This window comes from Lissotriton helveticus, chromosome 10 (genome assembly GCF_964261635.1).
Source record: "Lissotriton helveticus chromosome 10, aLisHel1.1, whole genome shotgun sequence".
In the NCBI taxonomy this organism is placed as follows: domain Eukaryota; kingdom Metazoa; phylum Chordata; class Amphibia; order Caudata; family Salamandridae; genus Lissotriton; species Lissotriton helveticus.
The window spans coordinates 7,422,763-7,446,458 of NC_136071.1; the positions used below are offsets into that span (position 1 = coordinate 7,422,763).

The 23,696-nt window shown below is 53.7% G+C and overlaps 1 protein-coding gene across 7 annotated transcripts in view; it reads right to left on the minus strand.

Moving 5' to 3' along the window:
- Positions 1-23,696, minus strand: part of IKBKG (inhibitor of nuclear factor kappa B kinase regulatory subunit gamma) — a 147,879-nt gene that overhangs the window by 14,083 nt on the left and 110,100 nt on the right. For all 7 annotated transcript variants that reach the window (XM_078664530.1, XM_078664527.1, XM_078664531.1 and 4 more), the window contains 5 exons: positions 22,387-22,539; positions 18,488-18,584; positions 17,570-17,713; positions 7,061-7,203; positions 565-629 (listed from right to left, as the gene is read on the minus strand). In XM_078664530.1, the coding sequence (XP_078520656.1) occupies positions 565-629; positions 7,061-7,203; positions 17,570-17,713; positions 18,488-18,584; positions 22,387-22,539 (602 nt within the window). The remainder of the gene's footprint in view (positions 1-564; positions 630-7,060; positions 7,204-17,569; positions 17,714-18,487; positions 18,585-22,386; positions 22,540-23,696) is intronic.

Genomic DNA, 23,696 nt, shown 5'->3' on the forward strand with positions numbered 1-23,696 from the left:
GAGTCATCTACCTCGTGACTGGAAAAGACTTCTTCGAACAAAAACAACGTTCAAACATCCGGACCTAACACTAGATGGCAGACTTATGCAAAGCATGTGATCTACAGCTCACATGCCTCAAACAACTGCTTTAAAAAAAAAAATCTCTGTTCCTGCAATGTTTGCTGTCATCTATGAATTTTCTTCTGGTGTTTTTGCTCCCCTCGCAGTATGGTCACCATCTTTATTATCAGTCTCCAACCTTGAACGGTGCACACAAAACCAACCATGGAAGAAAGAATCTAAAGATAGTGACCACTAAATGGGTAACTGTAGGCAACGTATGAACTCTTAAGGGATGACACTGACCATTGGTCGATCCTCTAAGAGTGGGGTGGAAACCACAAAATAGGGACTATTCCAGCCCAAACCACTAAATGGCGGGATAATGCTTAGCATGCAAATCCAGAAACGAATCATGCTGCAAAATCTGATGCAACATTACAGGACAAGAAATTAGGACAAACAGCAATTCTATTCCATGCACATGGAGCAGTGTTTACATTTTGGATAGGTAGAACTTACCCAGCTGAGCTCCGCCACCGCGGAAATTATCAGAATGTCTGTTCCTCATCTCTTCGATCCGACCCCTAGAAAAACCGACACAAGACTTAAACAACAATCAATCATTTTGGGATTAAAGTCTTAAGGAATATGCTACTTACCAGTATGCATCTGTTCTTGGCATAGAGGGCTGCAGAGTGGTACATTTATGAATAGATCGCCATCTGGTGTTGGGCTCGGATGATTGCACTTTGTTTTTCTTCTGGAGAAGTCTTTGTCGTCATAGGTGACTCCTCCTCTCGGTGTTAGTGCGCATGGGCATCGGCTCCATCCTTAGATTGTTTTGCCATAGTAGGGTTAGATGGAGTAGTGTAGTTTAGTACATAAAGATATGCCCATGTAAGTGTATCTAAATAAGATAATGTTGGGACAGACACAGGTTTCCGGGGAGGCAGGGAGGGCATGTACCACTCTGCAGCCCTCTATGCCAAGAACAGATGCATACTGGTAAGTAGCATATTCCGTTCGAGGCATATGGGCTGCAGATGGTACATTTATGAATAGATTGTACAGCAGTTACCTCCCTAGCGGTGGTCACCAGTGTCTGTCGCAACTGTTTGAAATAGAGTTTTTAATACAGCTTGGCCCACTCTGGCTTGCTGTGCAGCCTGTACATCAACACAGTAGTGCTTTGTGAATGTATGTGGTGTAGACCAAGTTGCTGCTCTACATATGTCATCTAGGGGAATGTTCCCTAAGAATGCCATAGATGCTCCTAGTTTTCGTGTAGAATGAGCTCTAGGAGGAACAGTTAATGTTCTCTTTGCTTTAATGTAACATATTTGTATACATCTTACAATCCATCTTGCGATGCCTGCTTTAGAGATAGGATTGCCCTTATGTGTTGAGGAAAATGCTACAAATAGTTGTTTAGTTTTCCTGAAGTCTTGTGTTCTTTCTATGTAGTACAAAATGGCTCTTTTGACATCTAGTGTATGTAGAGCCCTTTCTGCCACCGTCTGTGGTTTTGGAAAGAAAACTGGTAGTTCCACCGGCTGATTGATGTGGAATGCTGAAATTACTTTAGGCAAGAACTTTGGGTTTGTTCTAAGAACCACTTTATTCTGGTGTAACTGTAGGAATGGTTCTTGTATTGTCAATGCCTGTAATTCACTTACTCTCCTGAGTGAGGTAATGGCTATAAGGAAGGCCACCTTCCATGTAAGGAATTGTATTTCGCACCTATGCATAGGTTCGAAAGCTGGTCCCATTAGTCTGGTGAGTACTACGTTGAGGTTCCAGACTGGGGAAGGTGGTAATCTTGGTGGAATGACTCTTTTAAGACCTTCCATGAATGCTTTTATCGCTGGTACTCTGAACAGTGATATGCGCTGCCTGTTTTGTAGGTATGCTGCTATAGCTGCTAGATGTACTCTGATAGATGTGTACGCTAGATTACATTGCTGTAAGTGTAATAAGTAGCAAATAATCTCCTTTGTTGATACGTCCAGAGGGTTGATATTGTTATTAGTACAGTGTATAGCAAACCTCTTCCACTTAGCTGCATAGCATGCTCTGGTGGTTGGACGTCTCGCTTGTTTAATTATCTCCATGCAATTTGGGGGGAGGTCTAAGTACCCAAATTCTAGGATTTCAGGAGCCAGATCGCTAAGTTCAATTGAGTTGGATCTGGGTGCATTATTTCTCCATGGTTCTGTGTAAGGTGCATGGGTAGAATTCGTAGCTTTTGATGTGGCACTTGTGAGAGTTGCAAGAGCGTGGTGAACCACGGCTGTCTTGCCCACGTGGGTGCTACTAGTATCATGGTCATTGAATGTTGTTGCAGTTTCCTGACCACTAATGGGATTAGTGGGAGAGGGGGAAAAGCGTATGCAAATTTGTTGGACCAATTTATCCATAACGCATTGCCCTGCGAGAGGTGATGTGGGTACCTGGACGCGAAGCTTTGGCATTTTGCGTTCTGATGAGTGGCAAAGAGGTCTATCTCTGGTTGTCCCCATCTTTGGAAGAATGGCTGCAGTATTTGTTGGTGCAGTTCCCATTCGTGTATTTGTTCCGACTGTCTGCTTAAGATGTCTGCTATCTGGTTTTGGACTCCTGGTAGGTGTTCGGCTAACAGATAGATGTTTTGAGGAATGGCCCATCTCCAAATTTCCTGTGCTAGTCTGGATAATTGGAGAGAGTGCGTCCCCCCCTGTTTTTGAATATAATACATTGCTGTCATGTTGTCTGTTCTGATCAGGACTGCTTTGTGGATAACATGTATCTGAAAGGCTTTCAATGCTAGAAACACTGCCAGTAGTTCTAGGTAGTTGATGTGTAGTGTTCTTTCCTGCACACTCCACCTTCCTTGTACTGTGTACTTGTCCATATGTGCTCCCCATCCGGTGAGCGATGCGTCTGCTGTTATTGTCACCTGTGGAATTGGCTCTAGGAACGACCGCCCCTTGGTAATGTTTGTTCTGTTCCACCACTTCAGAGAGCGGTGTGTGCGGTCGTCTACCAACACCAGATCCGTAATCTGCCCTTGAGCCTGATTCCACTGTGTCGCTAAGCATTCTTGTAGCGGACGCATTTGTAGTTTGGCATATGGTATTAGCAGTATGCAGGATGACATCATGCCTAATAGCTGCATGAACACTCGTGCTGTTAGTGAGTGTTGTGGCTGAAATCTTTGAATGATTGTAAGCATTGTTTGGATCCTGACTGGGTTGGGGTACACTTTGGCTTTTTCTGTGTCTATAGTAGCCCCCAGATATTGTTGAACCTTGTTTGGTTGTAGGTGTGACTTTGTGTAGTTCACCGTGAACCCTAGCTGGTGTAGTAGCTGAATTGTCTTTTGTGTGTTTTGCAGACATTCCTCTTGCGACCTGGCTTTTATTAGCCAGTCGTCCAAGTATGGGAAGACATGAATTTGTTGTCTTCTTAGGTGAGCTGCTACCACTGCCAGGCATTTTGTGAACACCCTTGGTGCCGTTGTGACACCAAATGGAAGAACCTTGAACTGATAATGTTGTCCTTCTACCACAAACCTGAGGTATTTCCTGTGGGCTTTGTGAATAGGGATATGAAAGTAAGCGTCTTTTAGATCCAGTGTAGAAAGAAAGTCCCCTTTCTTCAGTAAAGGAAGTACTTGTTAGAGCGTGACCATGTGGAAATGTTCCGAATTTATGTATGCGTTGAGAGGTCTTAGGTCCAGTATTGGCCTTAGAGACCCGTCCTTTTTGGGAATTAGGAAGTATAGGGAGTATACTCCTGTCCCTTGTAGGTGCTGTGGAACCTTCTCTATGGCATGCTTTTCTAGCAGTGATAGTACTTCTTGTTTTAACAGTGTCAGGTGATCTTGTTTCATTGGACGCTGTTTGGGGGGGATGTTTGGTGGGGTAGCTGTGAGTTCTAGGCAATAACCATGTTGGATAATTTGTCTTACCCACTTGTCTGACGTGATGTTTTCCCAGACAGGTAGGAACTGTGATAGGCGTCCCCCGACCGGTGTTATATGGTCTGGGGGAAGCTCTATGAAGTCACTGTTTTGGGGTTGGAGAGTTGCGGTTGTTGTTGTTTCCGCGACCTCTACCCTTGTTGTTGTTACCCCTGTATCCACCTCTAGAATTACCTCTGGGTGATGTAGGTGTAAAAGAGGTTTGTTGCTGGCTTGTACCTGTATTTTTGGAACCTCCTCTATAGGTGGATCTACGAAAGGAACCTCTTTGTGTCGGCTGTTGCAATGCTCCCATTGATTTAGCCGTTTCGGTATCCTTCTTCATCTTTTCTAGGGCCTCATCTGTCCCTGTGCCGAAAAGTGTTTTCCCATCAAAAGGTTGGTTCAGTAACGATGTTTGTACCTCTTGTTTGAACCCTGATACTCTGAGCCATGCATGTCTCCTTAACATGATGCTTGTGTTTGTCGACCTTGCCGCAGTTTCTGCCGCGTCTAGGGCGCACTTTATTGAAGTGTTAGTAATTAACTTCCCTTCTTGTATGAGTTGATCTGCCTTCTTTTGATGTTCTTTAGGGAGATGTTTGATGAGTGTTTCTAACTCATCATAATGCGCTCTGTCATACCTTGCAAGTAGTGCTTGCGTATTAGCTATGCGCCAGCTGTTTGCCGCTTGAGATGCTACTCTCTTGCCAGAGGCATCTATTAGCTTAGACTCTTTGTCAGGAGGTGGAGCTTCTCCTGTAGATAAAGAGTTTGCTCTCTTGCGAGCGTTTGTGACCACTAGCGAGTCTAGAGGAATTTGCCCTTTAATGTATATTGGGTCTTTTGGAGCTGCCCTATATTTTTTATCAATTCTTGGGTTCAATACCCTAGCCCTCACTGGGTCTTTGAATATCTCTGATGTATGACTGAGAAGGCCCTTAAGCATTGGTAGTGTTCCTGATGTTCTTTGTGCAATAGGTAGTGTTTCTAATAAGAAGTCCTGTACTTGAGGTTCTGTATGTAGGTCTACCTTATGATATGTTGCTGCTCTAGTAATGAGTTGTGCAAACCCAGTATTGTCATCAGGAGGTGAAGGTTTTGAGGGATATGACTCAGGGTCGGTATCATTATCTGACCCTACATTATACTCTTCCCATGGGTCTGCCTCCTCTGGGATTGTGTCATCATCTCCAGGATGTCCCCCCTCCCCTGTGTCACTCTCTACATCTGTTGTAGGTGTAGATGGCCGTGTGGGAGGAATATTTGGCCTATTGTGAGGAAGAGGAGAAGATGGTGTGTGAGGTTTGGGAGAAGAGGGAGGAGTTGTATTCGTCCCCATTGTTCTCTTCTTCGGATGAGTCTTGTCGTCCGAATGTTCATTTTTCCTCTTTTTAGGTAGTTCTGTGACTACCTTGCCAGTCTTTGGGTCAATAAACAAAGTCTTTTGTTTAGGATCCGTTCCGTGTTCCTGTATCGGTACCGCAGTTTTCGGTTCCGAAAGGTGTTTTTTCTTTTGAATGTCCATTTGTATTTTCGGTGCCGAAGTTTTGTTCGGATCCGATTTCTTCGGTATCGAAGATGTCCCCGGTGTCGAGGGTGTTTTCGGCGCCGAAGCGTGCTTCGGTGTCGACATGGACTGCTTCGACTTCGAGCTTTCCTTGCTTTGGTGCTTCGGTGTCGATGTGGTTCGTTTATCGGAACCGGAACCACTATGATGGGGGACCGAGTGTTTCGGTTTCTGTTTCGTTGCCGGGCTCGAAGGCGGGGCGTTGGAAACTTTTTTCGATTGTCTGACCGGGCTCGAGGGCGGGGTCGATACCGTGTGGGGTCTGTTTTTCGGTAAAGGGACGTCGTCACTCACGGTTTGTTGGACGTCGATTTCCTCGACGTCGGACTCGTCCGCTTCAGACCCCGCCTCGTCGGCCTCTTCTTCCTCGTCCTCTGGTTGCTGGTCCTCAAACAGCTCCGGGATTGCTTGTGACTGCATTCTCGATACCTCGTGTCTTCGGGCTCGACGGTTTCTAATCGTCGATTTTGACGAGAACGCTGCACAGGCCTCACAGTCCCTGGATTCGTGTTCAGGGGACAAGCAGAGGTTGCACACCTCGTGTAGGTCCTTGTGTGGGAACTTAGCACCACACGTTGGACATTTTTTGAATGGAGTCCTTTCCATGGACCCCGGGCTGGACTATGTCGATTTTCTCGTAGTCGTCGTCCTTCGAACCAGGTCGGTATGGAGTGAAGTCGCGTTCGATAACGATACCGTCGATTTGGAAAGGAATACGCGCCGGTTATAACCTTCTTTGTTGAAGTCGGTCCGGAGCGCTTCGATCCTCATCCGAACCCGATGGCGGAAAAAAACAATCTAAGGATGGAGCCGATGCCCATGCGCACTAACACCGAGAGGAGGAGTCACCTATGACGACAAAGACTTCTCCAGAAGAAAAACAAAGTGCAATCATCCGAGCCCAACACCAGATGGCGATCTATTCATAAATGTACCATCTGCAGCCCATATGCCTCGAACATATATTTCCCTGAGGTCCTGTTTGGTTTCAGTCTTGTCAGTCTCCTGACACCAATTTACTTAAAGTCAGAAAATACCCAGCAAAACTAAGTCTGCCTCGGATCAAGATGCTGCACCGGCTGCTCCCCCAATACAAGAAATCTTGCCAGACTTGCAACCAACTTTTTTTTTGTTTGTTTTATATAGCGCGAACTAGACTCGAACCGAATTGGGTATCAGAGCGCTTTACATAGCATCAGTTACGTTACATGAGGACACACATTCATTTTTTTAGGCACGGGGGAGATTAGGTGATTTGCCCAGAATCACAGGAGGTTTTGGCGTCGTTACCGAGACTCGAACCCAGTTCCCAAGGTCCGAGGTCGAGCGCCCTAGCCGTTAGGCCATCTCCTCTACCATGACACCTTCTCCGTCCCTAAGCTCCGGCAGTCCTCCTTAATGTTGGTGACAAAGCAGGGCTCCTGCTCTTACTCTACAAAAAGGCTCCGAAAGGTTTCCATCCCACACATGCGCCACTCCACCCTCCTGTAGTGCCCAGACCTCACCTTGCTGCTGCTTCAGAGTCCTTCCTCAGCTTCTCGAAGGCCCTCTGCACTTGCTCGAGCTGCTCTTGCAGACGGTCACGCTGCTCGTGCAGCTTCTCGCGGGCCTCACGCTCAGCCTGGAAGTCCATCTTGTAGATGTCAGCCTGCGAGAGAGAGAGGTAGTGAGTAAACTGCTTAAGCACTAGAGGTGCAAAGACCATGCTACACCTTTACCACTTGAGGTCCAAACCTTACCTTGGATTATTGCTCACAACTAATTAAATTGAAGACTAAAGCTTAAGTGTTCATGTAGGGATAAGTGGGAAAAAGAGTCTTGCATTGTACACAAACCACCCAGCCTTCTGGACGTGGCGAGGGCCATGGCAGGGAGTGACTATCTTTCAGGAGAAGGCTCAAGTTTGCAGCCTGAGAGCCCTTAAATGTGAGCTTGGAGTAGGTAAAGCCTCGGGCTGCTGGGAAGTGGCCACAGCCACTGACTGAGGAGGGTCAAAGAGCTGGTCATGTAGATCCACTTTCAGTGAAAGGAGAACGGGAGCAGCTCCGCACCAGGTAGTGAGGAACTGTTTGCGACAATCTGGAATAGCAGCTCCACGCTGCGCATCTATTTGTAGCAAGCAATAGCTCCATCACTCGTAGGGGTGTTAAGTGAGAGGGGATATAAAGTCTTTGGAGTTCTCAAATAAGGTAATTTTCACAATGTGGAGTCAAGTGGTGCATTTTATATTACTTTTTCATAATCAAATGCGTAAAAGCCACATGATTTATCAGGAGTTACTAATGCAATAATACAAAACTGGAGGCTTTTCTCAGAAAACTCTACGGTCTCTATAAACCAAGATAGGCAGATGAATGCCTGTGCGCCGATCTGAGACAAAGCATCCAAAGTGAATACATGAATCCGACGACACAAGAAATGACAATGCGCCAAAACATCAGACTGTATATTGCTGTTCTTGAACCTGTATCTGCTCAATTTTGGTCCATAAAATCAAAAATATGAAAAAAAAATTCCAGGACTGCTCACATGTCTGGGCCGGCCAGTGGCCGGGGCAGACAAGGTGCCAATGGGCATGGTAATTATGTGGTATCGCTGCTCATGTGCTTGCATCGACTCTGAACATCTGGGCCATAATAAGTTTTAAAAAAAGAAACCTGGGCCACAAAATTAAAATTAAAACTGATTCAAGAGGTGATCAGATGTCATGGCTGAGGCTGATCTGGTGCCATGGCTGCTCATGTGCCAGTCAGAATTGCTCATGTGCTGCTGGTTATGTGTCAGGGCTGCTCACATGCCAGGGTTGCTCATGTGCCAGTCAGAACTGCTCAGGTGCTGCTGGGTATGTGCCAGCGCCGCTCACGTGATGTTCAGATGCCAGGGCAGCTCACGTGCCAGTCAGAACTGCTCAGTTGCTGCTGGTTATGTGCCAGGGCAGCTAAATGCTCAGATGCTGCTGGTTATGAGCCAGGGCTGCTTGTGTGCTGCTCACATGCCATAGTTGTCCATGTGCCAGTCAGAAATGCTCAGGTGCTGCTGGTTATGTACCAGGGCCTCACATGCTGCTCACATGCCAGGGCCGCTCATGTGCCAGGGCCATAGATGTTCATGTGCCAGCCTTGGTCTACTCTTGTGCCACTGAGAGCTAATCAGGTGCCAGGCCTCACATATTAATCCAACAATCCCACCAGACTCCAGGACACACTGAAGACTCCTGAAAACAATGCAGTACATTGAAAGGGGGGGGGAGGGAGGTCACAGATGGCTGCAGAGCGAGTCTGCACGGAGGAGACTGAATGTGCAAGCACTGATATTTGTAAGAATGGGGGAGAGGCCACCCCGAAACGGACCCACGGACCCTACTCCTACCGCACCTGCAGCTTCACCGGTGACAGAACCACCAAATCCCCCAAGTACTGGACCCAACCACCTCCGCTGCATACTCCTCAACACCCGCTCCGCTCGCAAACACGCCGTCAAGCTCTGGGATCTGCTCGACACCTCCGCCCCAGACGTGGCCTTCCTGACCGAGACCTGGTGAAAGGACTCCTCGGCGCCGGACAGCGCCATAGCCATCCCGGACGGCTACAAGATCACCTGCAGGGATCGCGCCAACGGAACCGGAGGAGGTATAGCCATCGTCCACAAGTCCACCCTCAAGGTCGCCACCCCCGCAGACGACACCCTCCACACCGCCGAACACCTGCACCTCCGGATCCACACCGACCCCAACACCACCCTTAGAGGAACACTCATCTACAGACCCCCCGGACCATGGGCTCAGCTCAGCGACTCCATCGCCGACCTCGCCAGCACACCCGCACTCGCTTCCATGGACTACATCCTCCTCTGGGACCTGAACTTCCAACTCGAGAACAACAACAACGCCAACTCCGCCACCCTGATCGACAACCTCGACTAAACACAACTCGTCACCGTACCCACCCACGCCGCTGGCCACACGCTGGACCCCGTCTTCTCCACAGGCACCCACGTCACCTCCGACCACACCACCGAACTCCACTGGACCGACCACCGCTGCATTCATTTCACCTTCAAGAAACCAACCACGCACCACCGCACCCAACAGCTGCCTCGCCGCTGCAGGAGCAAAGTCACCGAAGACCGGCTGATCACCACCCTTGCCCAGAACCCACCCACCGACAGGCCCGGACTGGCCATTGCGGGCACCGGGCAATCCCCCGGTCGGCCGCAAGGGTGGGGGCCGGTTTTGGGCCCTGGGGGCCGTTTTTGTTACAGAGCCGTTTTTGCAGCATAGCTGCAAAATCGGCCCTGTAACAAAATCGGCCAAAAAGCGGCCCTGGCAAAGCGTTCGCCCCCCCCGAGGGGGGGCCGGCCGAGCACTTTGCCAGGGCCGGTTTTGGTTTCCAGTCCGGCCCTGCCCACCGACCCCACCAACCCAGACGCCTCAGCCCGCAACCTCAGACAGTGGATCGACGACTGCGCCAACACCTTCACCCCGCTCAAGAAACCCTCCAACAACCACGCCAGCAAGAGAGCCATCTGGTTCACCAACGAGCTCCAGACCTCCAAATGCGCATGCCGGAAACTGGAGACAATATGGCTCCACAAACGCACACCGGACAACCACGCAGCCCACAAGGACGCCACCCGCAGACATCACCACCTCATCAGATCAGCCAAGAGATCCTCATTCAAAGACCGCTTGGACAACAACGCACACAACAGCAAAGAGCTCTTCAGCATCGTAAAGGAACTCTCCAACCCCAGCGCCAACGACATCCCGCCCTCACAAGAACTGTGCGACTCACTAGCCATCTTCTCCCACCGCAAGATCGCGGACATCCACGACCGCTTCAACACCACGACCGCCCCGACTATGCCAGACTCCACCTCCCCTGCGAACACCACCAGCGCCATCCGCCTGACCTCCTGGTCCAACGTCAACCACGACGAGATACGCGAGGTCATGAACTCCATCTACTCAGGATCCCTGTCAGACCCATGCCCACACCACGTAATCAACAAAGCAGAAGCAGCCATCGCACCCCAACTACGGAAGGTCATCAACATCTCCTTCGAACAGCGACATTCCCGGAAAGCTGGAAGCACGCCGAAATAAACGCCCACTTCAAGAAGCCCAAGGCGGACCCCAAAGACCTCAAGAACTTCAGGCCCATCTCCGTGCTCCCGTTCCCGGCAAAGGTCATCAAGAAAATCGTCAACAGGCAATTGGCCCGCCACCTGGAAGACAACAACATCTTGGACCCGTCCCAGTCCGGATTCAGACGAAACCACAGCACTGAGACAGCCCTCATCGCCGCCACAGACGATATCAGGCGCCAACTAGACAACGGCGAAACATCAGCCCTCATCCTCCTGGACCTGTCGGCCGCCTTCAACACGGTCTGCCATCGCACTCTAAAGACACGCCTCCTAGAAGCCGGAATCCAGGAGAAGGCCCTCGACTGGACCAAGTCCTTCCTCTCCGGCAGAACCCAGAGCGTCCGCCTCCCACCCTTCCGATCCAAAGTCACCAACATCATCTGCGGCGTCCCCCAGGGCTCAGCCCGACGTGGTTCAACCTCGCACAAGTGGCCCGTCAGCACGACCTCAACATCATCTCCTACGCCGACGACACCCAGCTCATCCTCTCCCTCACCAAGGATCCTCACACCGCCAAAACCAACCTCCACGAGGGAATGATGGCCGTCGCCGACTGGATGAGGAGCAACAGTCTGAAACTGAACTCGGACAAGACGGAGGTACTCATCCTCGGACCCACCCCCTCAGCCTGGGACAACTCCTGGTGGCCGACCACACTGGGAACAGCACCAACACCCACCAACCATGCACCCAACCTAGGATTCATCCTCAACTCCTCCCTCTCCATGGCTAAGCAGGTCAGCGCTGTTTCTTCCTCCTGCTACAACACCCTCTGCATGCTCCACAGGATCTACAAGTGGATCCCGACCGAAACAAGAAGATCGGTGACACAGGCCCTCATCAGCAGCAGACTGGACTACTGCAACGCACTCTACGCAGAAATCCCAGCCAAACACCTACGACGACTACGAAGCATCCAAAACGCCTCCGCACGACTGATCGTCAACGTCCCCTGCCGCAGCCACATCACCCCCCACCTGAGACCTACACTGGCTCCCCGTCGACAAGAGGATCACCTTCAAGCTCCTCACCCACGCACACAAAGCACTCCACAACACCAGACAAGCCTACCTTAACAGCAGACAAAACTTCCACACCCCCACCCGCCAGCTCCGCTCTGCCAGCTCCGCCCTCGCCGATGTCCCCCGCATCCAACGAACGACCTCCGGCGGCAGATCCTTCTCCTACCTCGCCGCCAAGATATGAAACACCCTCCCCACCCACATACGGCAGAGCCAAGACCTACTCGCCCTCAGAAGACTCCTCAAGACCTGGCTCTTGAGCAGTAGCCCCAACCCCACTTCCCCTCAGCGCCTCGAGACCCTCACGGGTAAGTAGCGCGCTCCACAAGTACTCTGAGTGATTGATTGATTGCACCTCTGCTGCTTCTCATCCCTCTCTTACTCTCACCTGGGCCGTTAAGAGGGGGTCGCACCTCCGCTGCTTCCCATTCCTCCCTTACTCTCACCTGGGCCGTTAAGAGGGGGTCGCACCTCTGCTGCTTCTCATCCCTCCCTTACTCTCACCTGGGCCGTTAAGAAGGGGTCGCACCTCTGCTGCTTCTCATCCCTTCCTTACTCTCACCTGGGCCGTTAAGAGGGGGTCGCACCTCCGCTGCTTCTCATTCCTCACTTACTCTCACCTGGGCCGTTAAGAGGGGGTCGCACCTCCGCTGCTTCTCATTCCTCCCTTACTCTCACCTGAGCCGTTAAGAGGGGGTCGCACCTCTGCTGCTTCTCATCCCTCCCTTACTCTCACCTGGGCCGTTAAGAAGGGGTCACACCTCTGCTGCTTCTCATTCCTCCCTTACTCTCACCTGGGCCGTTAAGAGGGGGTCGCACCTCTGCTGCTTCTCATCCCTTCCTTACTCTCACCTGGGCCGTTAAGAGGGGGTTGCACCTCTGCTGCTTCACATTCCTCCCTTACTCTCACCTGGGCCGTTAAGAGGGGGGTCGCACCTCCGCTGCTTCTCATTCCTCCCTTACTCTCACCTGGGCCGTTAAGAGGGGGTCGCACCTCTGCTGCTTCTCATCCCTTCCTTACTCTCACCTGGGCCGTTAAGAGGGGGTCGCACCTCCGCTGCTTCTCATTCCTCCCTTACTCTCACCTGGGCCGTTAAGAGGGGGTCGCACCTCCGCTGCTTCTCATTCCTCCCTTACTCTCACCTGGGCCGTTAAGAGGGGGTCGCACCTCTGCTGCTTCTCATCCCTCCCTTACTCTCACCTGGGCCGTTAAGAGGGGGTCGCACCTCCGCTGCTTCTCATTCCTCCCTTACTCTCACCTGGGCCGTTAAGAAGGGGTCGCACCTCTGCTGCTTCTCATTCCTCCCTTACTCTCACCTGGGCCGTTAAGAGGGGGTCGCACCTCTGCTGCTTCTCATCCCTTCCTTACTCTCACCTGGGCCGTTACGAGGGGGTCGCACCTCCGCTGCTTCTCATTCCTCCCTTACTCTCACCTGGGCCGTTAAGAGGGGGTCGCACCTCAGCTGCTTCTCATCCCTTCCTTACTCTCACCTGGGCCGTTAAGAGGGGGTCGCACCTCCGCTGCTTCTCATTCCTCCCTTACTCTCACCTGGGCCGTTAAGAGGGGGTCGCACCTCTGCTGCTTCTCATCCCTTCCTTACTCTCACCTGGGCCGTTAAGAGGCGGTCGCACCTCTGCTGCTTCTCATCCCTTCCTTACTCTCACCTGGGCCGTTAAGAAGGGGTCGCACCTCTGCTGCTTCTCATTCCTCCCTTACTCTCACCTGGGCCGTTAAGAGGGGGGGTCGCACCTCTGCTGCTTCTCATCCCTTCCTTACTCTCACCTGGGCCGTTAAGAGGGGGTCGCACCTCCGCTGCTTCTCATTCCTCCCTTACTCTCACCTGGGCCGTTAAGAGGGGGTCGCACCTCTGCTGCTTCTCATACATTCCTTACTCTCACCTGGGCCGTTAAGAGGGGGTCGCACCTCTGCTGCTTCTCATCCCTTCTTTACTCTCACCAGGGCCGTTAAGAGGAGGTCGCACCTCTGCTGCTTCTCATCCCTTCCTTACTCTCACCTGGGCCGTTAAGAGGGGGTCGCACCTCTGCTGCTTCTCATCCCTCCCTTACTCTCACCTGGGCCGTTAAGAGGGGGTCGCACCTCTGCTGCTTCTCATCCCTCCCTTACTCTCACCTGGGCCGTTAAGAGGGGGTCGCACCTCTGATGCTTCTCATACATTCCTTACTCTCACCTGGGCCGTTAAGAGGGGGTCGCACCTCTGCTGCTTCTCATTCCTCCCTTACTCTCACCTGGGCTGTTAAGAGGGGGTCGCACCTCAGCTGCTTCGCATCCCTTCCTTTCTCTCACCTGGGCCGTTAAGACGGGTCGCATCTCCGCTGCTTCTCATCCCTCCCTTACTCTCACCAGGGCCGTTAAGAGGGGGTCGCACCTCTGCTGCTTCTCATTCCTCCCTTACTCTCACCTGGGCTGTTAAGAGGGGGTCGCACCTCAGCTGCTTCTCATCCCTTCCTTACTCTCACCTGGGCCGTTAAGACGGGTCGCACCTCCGCTGCTTCTCATCCCTCCCTTACTCTCACCAGGGCCGTTAAGAGGGGGTCGCACCTCTGCTGCTTCTCATCCCTTCCTTACTCTCACCTGAGCCGTTAAGAGGGGGTCGCACCTCTGCTGCTTCTCATCCCTCCCTTACTCTCACCTGGGCCGTTGAGAGGGGGTCGCACCTCTGCTGCTTCTCATCCCTTCCTTACTCTCACCTGGGCCGTTAAGAGGGGGTCGCACCTCCACTGCTTCTCATTCCTCCCTTACTCTCACCTGGGCCGTTAAGAGGGGGTCGCACCTCTGCTGCTTCTCATCCCTTCCTTACTCTCGCCTGGGCCGTTAAGAGGGGGTTGCACCTCCGCTGCTTCTCATCCCTTTCTTACTCTCACCTGGGCCGTTAAGACGGGTCGCACCTCCGCTGCTTCTCATCCCTCCCTTACTCTCACCAGGGCCGTTAAGAGGGGGTCGCACCTCTGCTGCTTCTCATTCCTCCCTTACTCTCACCTGGGCTGTTAAGAGGGGGTCGCACCTCAGCTGCTTCTCATCCCTTCCTTACTCTCACCTGGGCCGTTAAGACGGGTCGCACCTCCGCTGCTTCTCATCCCTCCCTTACTCTCACCAGGGCCGTTAAGAGGGGGTCGCACCTCTGCTGCTTCTCATCCCTTCCTTACTCTCACCTGGGCCGTTAAGAGGGGGTCGCACCTCTGCTGCTTCTCATCCCTCCCTTACTCTCACCTGGGCCGTTGAGAGGGGGTCGCACCTCTGCTGCTTCTCATCCCTTCCTTACTCTCACCTGGGCCGTTAAGAGGGGGTCGCACCTCCACCGCTTCTCATTCCTCCCTTACTCTCACCTGGGCCGTTAAGAGGGGGTCGCACCTCTGCTGCTTCTCATCCCTTCCTTACTCTCGCCTGGGCCGTTAAGAGGGGGTTGCACCTCCGCTGCTTCTCATCCCTTTCTTACTCTCACCTGGGACGTTAAGAGGGGGTCACACCTCTGCTGCTTCTCATCCCTTCCTTACTCTCACCTGGGCCGTTAAGAGGGGGTTGCACCTCTGCTGCTTCTCATCGATTTTCTTACTCTCACCTGGGCCGTTAAGAGGGGGTCACACCTCTGCTGCTTCTCATCCCTTTCTTACTCTCACCTGGGATGTTAAGAGGGGGTCACACCTCTGCTGCTTCTCATCCCTTCCTTACTCTCACCTGGGCCGTTAAGAGGGGGTTGCACCTCTGCTGCTTCTCATCCCTTCCTTACTCTCACCTGGGCCGTTAAGAGGGGGTCGCACCTCTGCTGCTCCTCATCCATTCCTTACTCTCACCTGGGCCGTTAAGAGGGGGTCGCACCTCTGCTGCTTCTCATCACTCCCTTACTCTCACCTGGGCCGTTAAGAGGGGGTCGCACCTCTGCTGCTTCTCATTCCTCCCTTACTCTCACCTGGGCCATTAAGAAGGGGTCGCACCTCTGCTGCTTCTCATTCCTCCCTTACTCTCACCTGGGCCGTTAAGAGGGGGGTCGCACCTCTGCTGCTTCTCATCCCTCCCTTACTCTCACCTGGGCCGTTGAGAGGGGGTCGCACCTCTGCTGCTTCTCATCCCTCCCTTACTCTCACCAGGGCCGTTAAGAGGGGGTCGCACCTCTGCTGCTTCTCATCCCTCCCTTACTCTCACCTGGGCCGTTAAGAGGGGGTCGCACCTCTGCTGCTTCTCATCCCTTCCTTACTCTCGCCTGGGCCGTTAAGAGGGGGTCGCACCTCTGCTGCTTCTCATCCCTTCCTTACTCTCACCTGGGCCGTTATGAGGGGGTCGCACCTCCACTGCTTCTCTTTCCACCCATACTCTCACCTGGGCCGTTAAGAGGGGGTCGCACCTCTGCTGCTTCTCATCCCTTCCTTACTCTCACCTGGGCCGTTAAGAGGGGGTCGCACCTCTGCTGCTTCTCATCCCTCCCTTACTCTCACCTGGGCCGTTAAGAGGGGGTCGCACCTCTGCTGCTTCTCATCCCTTCCTTACTCTCACCTGGGCCGTTAAGAGGGGGTCGCACCTCCACTGCTTCTCATTCCTCCCATACTCTCACCTGGGCCGTTAAGAGGGGGTCGCACATCCGCTGCTTCTCATTCCTCCCTTACTCTCACCTGGGCCGTTAAGAGGGGGTCGCACATCCGCTGCTTCTCATCCCTTCCTTACTCTCACCTGGGCGGTGTTGGATCTAGCCCTGATCTCTTGACTGGGTGAGAGTATTCTGCTTAATTCAGAAACTCTGTCCATCACCACCCCTTGTTGTTAAATATTTTGTCCACCCTAAGCGTGGAAGGGTATACTCAGATGTGAGTCCCTTGCTCATTGCACCATCAGGATTCAAGCAAGCCGGGCCGACGACGCCTGAAATGGCAGAAACCGGTCCCCGGAAGCTTGTTTCCTTCCCAGTGTAAGAATTGGCTTGGTAGTTTGGTTTGCCCTGTTCCCATCATGCACTGGGACAGGAACAGACTAATTTGCATATAGCCAGGTTCTGAACTGGGATGGTGCAGTGAGCTAAAAAACGGTGTTGGATCTAGCCCTGATCTCTTGACTGGGTGAGAGTGTTCTGCTTAATTCAGAAACTCTGTCCATCACCACCCCTTGTTGTTAAATATTTTGTCCACCCTAAGCGTGGAAGGGTATACTCAGATGTGAGTCCCTTGCTCATTGCACCATCAGGATTCAAGCAAGCCGGGCCGAAGACGGCTGAAATGCCAGAAACCGGTCCCCGGAAGCTTGTTTCCTTCCCAGTATAAGAATTGGCTTTTGTAGTCTGGTCTGCCCTGTTCCCATGATGCACTGGGCCAGGGACAGACTAATTTGCATACAGCCAGGTTCTGAACTGGGATGGTGCAGTGAGCTAAAAAACGGTGTTGGATCAAGCCCTGATCTCTTGACTGGGTGAGAGTACTCTGCTTAATTCAGAGACTCTGTCCCTCACCACCCCTTGTTGTAAATATGGGTCTTAATGAGGGGCTGCACTTCCACCGCCTCGCACCCCTCCCTTACTTTCCTCTGGGCCTTTGGGACGAGGCCTCAAGGTCTCGGTGGACTTTAACCACTTGGATGCTAAGGTGTTTTATGGCTTTTAATGTAATTTCCATTGAAATCAATGGAAACTCCATGACGAGCTGGGCTCGTCATGAGCGTCGAAGGGGTTAAGAACAACGCCTCGCCTTCCACGCCTCATGATCTCACTCCTGTCATTAGGACGAAGCCCATGTTTATTGCCTCGCACAGTCACACCTGGCGCTTTAGGACAAAGCCTCCTCGTTGTCTTAGTGGGCCTTCAGAGTAAGGTGTCGTCACTTCTGCTCCTCCTCCCACAGTCTCACCTGGGCCTTTAAGACCGGGATGGTCTCCAGCTGGGTCTTGTAGTGTTCTGCGTCCTCCTTCAGTTTATCAATCAGCTCCTGCTTGGCCACCAGCGCCTCCTCCGCCTGCTGCAGCTGCTGCTTCAAGTCATCCAAGTCTACTGCCTGAGCACAGAGGAGAAGGAGATGTCACAGTGCAAACGATGGAGAGGAGGCGAGGCGAGAGGAGGAGCAGGGTGAGAGGAGGCGAGGCGAGAGGAGGAGCAGGGTGAGAGGAGGCGAGGCGAGAGGAGGAGCAGGGTGAGAGGAGGCGAGGCGAGAGGAGGAGCAGGGTGAGAGGAGGCGAGGCGAGAGGAGGAGCAGGGTGAGAGGAGGCGAGGCGAGAGGAGGAGCAGGGTGAGAGGAGGCGAGGCGAGAGGAGGAGCAGGGTGAGAGGAGGAGCAGGGTGAGAGGAGGAGCAGGGTGAGAGGAGGAGCAGGGTGAGAGGAGGAGCAGGGTGAGAGGAGGAGCAGGGTGAGAGGAGGAGCAGGGTGAGAGGAGGAGCAGGGTGAGAGGAGGAGCAGGGTGAGAGGAGCAGGGTGAGAGGAGGAGGAGCAGGGTGAGAAGAGGAGGAGCAGGGTGAGAGGAGGAGGAGCAGGGTGAGAGGAGGAGGAGCAGGGTGAGAGGAGGAGGAGCAGGGTGAGAGGAGGAGGAGCAGGGTCAGAGGAGGAGGAGCAGGGTCAGAGGAGGAGGAGCAGGGTCAGAGGAGGAGGAGCAGGGTCAGAGGAGGAGGAGCAGGGTCAGAGGAGGAGGATCAGGGTCAGAGGAGGAGGAGCAGGGTGAGAGGAGGAGGGGCTGGGTGAGAGTAGGAGGAGGAGGAGGGGCAGGGTGAGAGAAGAAGGGGAGGGGCAGAACCCAGGTAAGGAGAGCAGTGGGGAACGGAGAGGGAGGGCTACACACCGGGTTCTTCTTGGCATTCTCCATGCTGGTCTTGATGTGGGCATCGTACTCCTGGAAGAGGTGGTGGTAAGCTGCCTGCAACTGCGCCAGCTTTCTCCTGGGAGTAGAGAAAAGATAGGAGGTACTGTAGTGTCTGTTGTCCTAGCAACCATAACCCGCCTCCCTGAGAAACTCCTGGGATGTCCTATTATAAGCTGCTGCCCAGTTCTCGCAGCCCAATCGCGCCCTCTGCTCCTACCCAGCCCACCTCAGACGGCTCCAGACACTCACACGTCCTCCGAAGCATTCGGACGCTCCCTCTCCTCCTACCCAGCCCACCTCCGATGGCTCCAGACACTCACACGTCCTCCGAAGCATTCGGACGCTCCATCTGCTCCTACCCAGCCCACCTCAGATGGCTACAGACACTCACTTGTCCTCCGAAGCATTCTGACGCTCCCTCTCCTCCTACCCAGTCCACCTCAGGCGGCTCCAGACACTCACTTGTCTTCCGAAGCATTCTGACGCTCCCTCTCCTCCTACCCAGTCCACCTCAGGCGGCTCCAGACACTCACTTGTCCTCCGAAGCATTCTGACGCGCCCTCTCCTCCTACCCAGCCCCCCTCAGACGGCTCCAGACACTCACTTGTCCTCCGAAGCATTCTGACGCTCCCTCTCCTCCTACCCAGCCCACCTGAGATGGCTCCAGACACTCACTTGTCCTCCGAAGCATTCTGACGCTCCCTCTCCTCCTACCCAGCCCCCCTCAGATGGCTCCAGACACTCACTTGTCCTCCGAAGCATTCTGACGCTCCCTCTCCTCCTACCCAGTCCACCTCAGGCGGCTCCAGACACTCACTTGTCCTCCGAAGCATTCTGACGCTCCCTCTCCTCCTACCCAGCCCCCCTCAGACGGCTCCAGACACTCACTTGTCCTCCGAAGCATTCTGACGCTCCCTCTCATCCTACCCAGCCCACCTGAGATGGCTCCAGACACTCACTTGTCCTCCGAAGCATTCGGACGCTCCCTCTCCTCCTACCCAGCCCACCTCAGACGGCTCCAGACACATCACTTGTCCTCCGAAGCATTCGGACGCTCCCTCTCCTCCTACCCAGCCCACCTCAGACGGCTCCAGACACATCACTTGTCCTCCGAAGCATTCGGACGCTCCATCTGCTCCTACCCAGTCCACCTCAGACGGCTCCAGACACATCACTTGTCCTCCGAAGCATTCGGACGCTCCATCTGCTCCTACCCAGCCCCCCTCAGACGGCTCCAGACACTCACATGTCCTCCGAAGCATTCGGACGCTCCATCTGCTCCTACCCAGCCCACCTCAGATGGCTCCAGACACTCACTTGTCCTCCGAAGCATTCCGACGCTCCCTCTCCTCCTACCCAGCCCACCTCAGATGGCTCCAGACACTCACACGTCCTCCGAAGCATTCGGACGCTCCACCTGCTCCTACCCAGCCCACCTCAGACGGCTACAGACACTCACTTGTCCTCCGAAGCATTCTGACGCTCCCTCTCCTCCTACCCAGTCCACCTCAGGCGGCTACAGACACTCACTTGTCCTCCGAAGCATTCGGACGCTCCCTCTCCTCCTACCCAGCCCCCCTCAGACAGCTCCAGACACGCGCTTGTCCTCCGAAGTATTCTGACGCTCCCTCTCCTCCTACCCAGCCCACCTCAGATGGCTCCAGACACTCACTTGTCCTCCGAAGCATTCGGACGCTCCCTCTCCTCCTACCCAGCCCACCTGAGATGGCTCCAGACACTCACTTGTCCTCCGAAGCATTCTGACCCTCCCTCTCATCCTACCCAGCCCACCTCAGACGGCTCCAGACACATCACTTGTCCTCCGAAGCATTCGGACGCTCCCTCTCCTCCTACCCAGCCCACCTGAGATGGCTCCAGACACTCACTTGTCCTCCGAAGCATTCGGACGCTCCATCTGCTCCTACCCAGCCCACCTCAGACGGCTCCAGACACTCACATGTCCTCCGAAGCATTCGGACGCTCCCTCTCCTCCTACCCAGCCCACCTCAGATGGCTCCAGACACTCACTTGTCCTCCGAAGCATTCGGACGCTCCCTCTCCTCCTACCCAGCCCACCTCAGACGGCTCCAGACACATCACTTGTCCTCCGAAGCATTCGGACGCTCCCTCTCCTCCTACCCAGCCCCCCTCAGACGGCTCCAGACACATCACTTGTCCTCCGAAGCATTCGGACGCTCCATCTGCTCCTACCCAGCCCCCCTCAGACGGCTCCAGACACATCACTTGTCCTCCGAAGCATTCGGACGCTCCATCTGCTCCTACCCAGCCCCCCTCAGACGGCTCCAGACACATCACTTGTCCTCCGAAGCATTCGGACGCTCCATCTGCTCCTACCCAGCCCCCCTCAGACGGCTCCAGACACTCACATGTCCTCCGAAGCATTCGGACGCTCCATCTGCTCCTACCCAGCCCACCTCAGACGGCTACAGACACTCACTTGTCCTCCGAAGCATTCTGACGCTCCCTCTCCTCCTACCCAGCCCACCTCAGATGGCTCCAGACACTCATACGTCCTCCGAAGCATTCGGACGCTCCATCTGCTCCTACCCAGCCCCCCTCAGACGGCTCCAGACACTCGCTTGTCCTCCGAAGCATTCCGACGCTCCCTCTCCTCCTACCCAGCCCACCTCAGATGGCTCCAGACACTCACTTGTCCTCCGAAGCATTCGGACCCTCCCTCTCCTCCTACCCAGCCCACCTCAGATGGCTCCAGACACTCACTTGTCCTCCGAAGCATTCGGACGCTCCCTCTCCTCCTACCCAGCCCACCTCAGATGGCTCCAGACACATCACTTGTCCTCCGAAGCATTCGGACGCTCCATCTGCTCCTACCCAGCCCACCTCAGACGGCTCCAGACACTCACATGTCCTCCGAAGCATTCGGACGCTCCATCTGCTCCTACCCAGCCCACCTCAGATGGCTCCAGACACTCACACGTCCTCCGAAGCATTCGGACGCTCCATCTGCTCCTACCCAGCCCACCTCAGAAGGCTACAGACACTCACTTGTCCTCCGAAGCATTCTGACGCTCCCTCTCCTCCTACCCAGCCCATCTCAGATGGCTCCAGACACTCACTTGTCCTCCGAAGCATTCTGACGCTCCCTCTCCTCCTACCCAGTCCACCTCAGGCGGCTCCAGACACTCACTTGTCCTCCGAAGCATTCTGACGCTCCCTCTCCTCCTACCCAGCCCACCTCAGAAGGCTCCAGACACTCACTTGTCCTCCGAAGCATTCGGACGCTCCCTCTCCTCCTACCCAGCCCACCTCAGACGGCTACAGACACTCACTTGTCCTCCGAAGCATTCTGACGCTCCCTCTCCTCCTACCCAGTCCACCTCAGGCGGCTCCAGACACTCACTTGTCCTCCGAAGCATTAGAACACTTCATCTGCTCCTACCCAGTCCACCTCAGACGGCTCCAGACACTCACTTGTCCTCCGAAGCATTCTGACGCTCCATCTGCTCCTACCCAGTCCACCTCAGGCGGCTCCAGACACTCACTTGTCCTCCGAAGCATTCTGACGCTCCCTCTCCTCCTACCCAGCCCACCTCAGAAGGCTCCAGACACTCACTTGTCCTCCGAAGCATTCGGACGCTCCCTCTCCTCCTACCCAGCCCACCTCAGACGGCTACAGACACTCACTTGTCCTCCGAAGCATTCTGACGCTCCCTCTCCTCCTACCCAGTCCACCTCAGGCGGCTCCAGACACTCACTTGTCCTCCGAAGCATTAGAACACTTCATCTGCTCCTACCCAGTCCACCTCAGACGGCTCCAGACACTCACATGTCCTCCGAAGCATTCGAACACTCCATCTGCTCCTACCCAGCGCCCTCAGACGGCTCCAGACACTCACTTGTCCTCCGAAGCATTCTGACGCTCCATCTTCAGGGCCGTCTCCAGGTTCTGCACCTGCATCAGATACTGATCCGCCTGCACACTGTGCTGCTGCTGCAGAGCCTCCTTCTCCCGCTTCAGCTGAACGGTCTCATTGCAGGTGCTGCGGAGGCTGCAGGGACAGGAGAGATGAAGGAGTAGTCACTGGATAAAACAGGCTCACAAACCACTTGTTCGGGACCACACACCAAGCCCTCCACAAGGGTGTCCTTGAGCTGCTAACATTGGTGGAGGCCATGGTAGAAATATACGAGGTGTAAGAATAGTGCCAAGGGCAATAATCAGATGAGAAAAGAAAATTACTCACAGGTTCTGGCCTATAGCTGGGTCTGAACGGAGGTGGCGAAGTGAGCTAAAGAATGATGGATTCAACCCAGATCTAAGACCGGGGGTGAGTGTCTGGAAAGTTTTGGTGCTCCATCCATCAGCTCCTTGTGTTTGCTTTGCTCGCCCTAAGTTGGCAGACGTGGGTCCCTTACTCACTTTGCCACTGGATTCAAGCTAGCCTGTCTGATGAGGAGTGTTACCCAGAAACCGGTCCTGGGAAGCTTGTTTCCGGTCCAGGGAAGACATGGCTTGGCAGTTCGGGCTGGACTGTTCCCATGAGGCACAGGGTCAGACTGATTTGCATATAGCTGGGTCTGAACTGTGGTGGCAAAGTGAGCTAAAGAACGATGGATTCAACCTAGATCTTTGACTGAAAAGTTTCAGCGCTCCCTCCATCATCTCCTTGTGTTTGCCATATCGGAAAACCGCAACGAGACACTGCACGCACTGCTTAGGCGAAACCTAAAAATAGACTATCTTTATTTATTTTAGGCACCACAACAAAAAAGATCAACCAGAGGGTTCTGGAGATATAGAATTTACAATGTACAGTAAATATGTACTTTTTCACATAACTGTGAACAACCATTGGAAAAATCAACAAATTTGACTTGTAGAAACTTTTTCAAGGAAAACTTTCAGCTAGTGTCAATGTGGATCCTTATAGTTACTTTAGACACCCAACTCCTGCATGAAGTGAGTCAGGGAGACTAGCAAGGGCCTCAGAAACAGTTACCTCAGAGGTAGAAGCACTCTTCAGTGAGTTCCAGAAACCTTTAGCTCTTTGCTATGGGTTCCTTTGGAGTGGTCCTGATGCGAGGGATACACGATGCTAAGATGCTCAAGGATCTTGTGGATGCGATGCAGTCTACAGGGTCTTCCTGCGGCTACTCCTCGATCCACGAGCTTGGTAAAGGGCTCCTGGCCACAGGTGTTGACGCC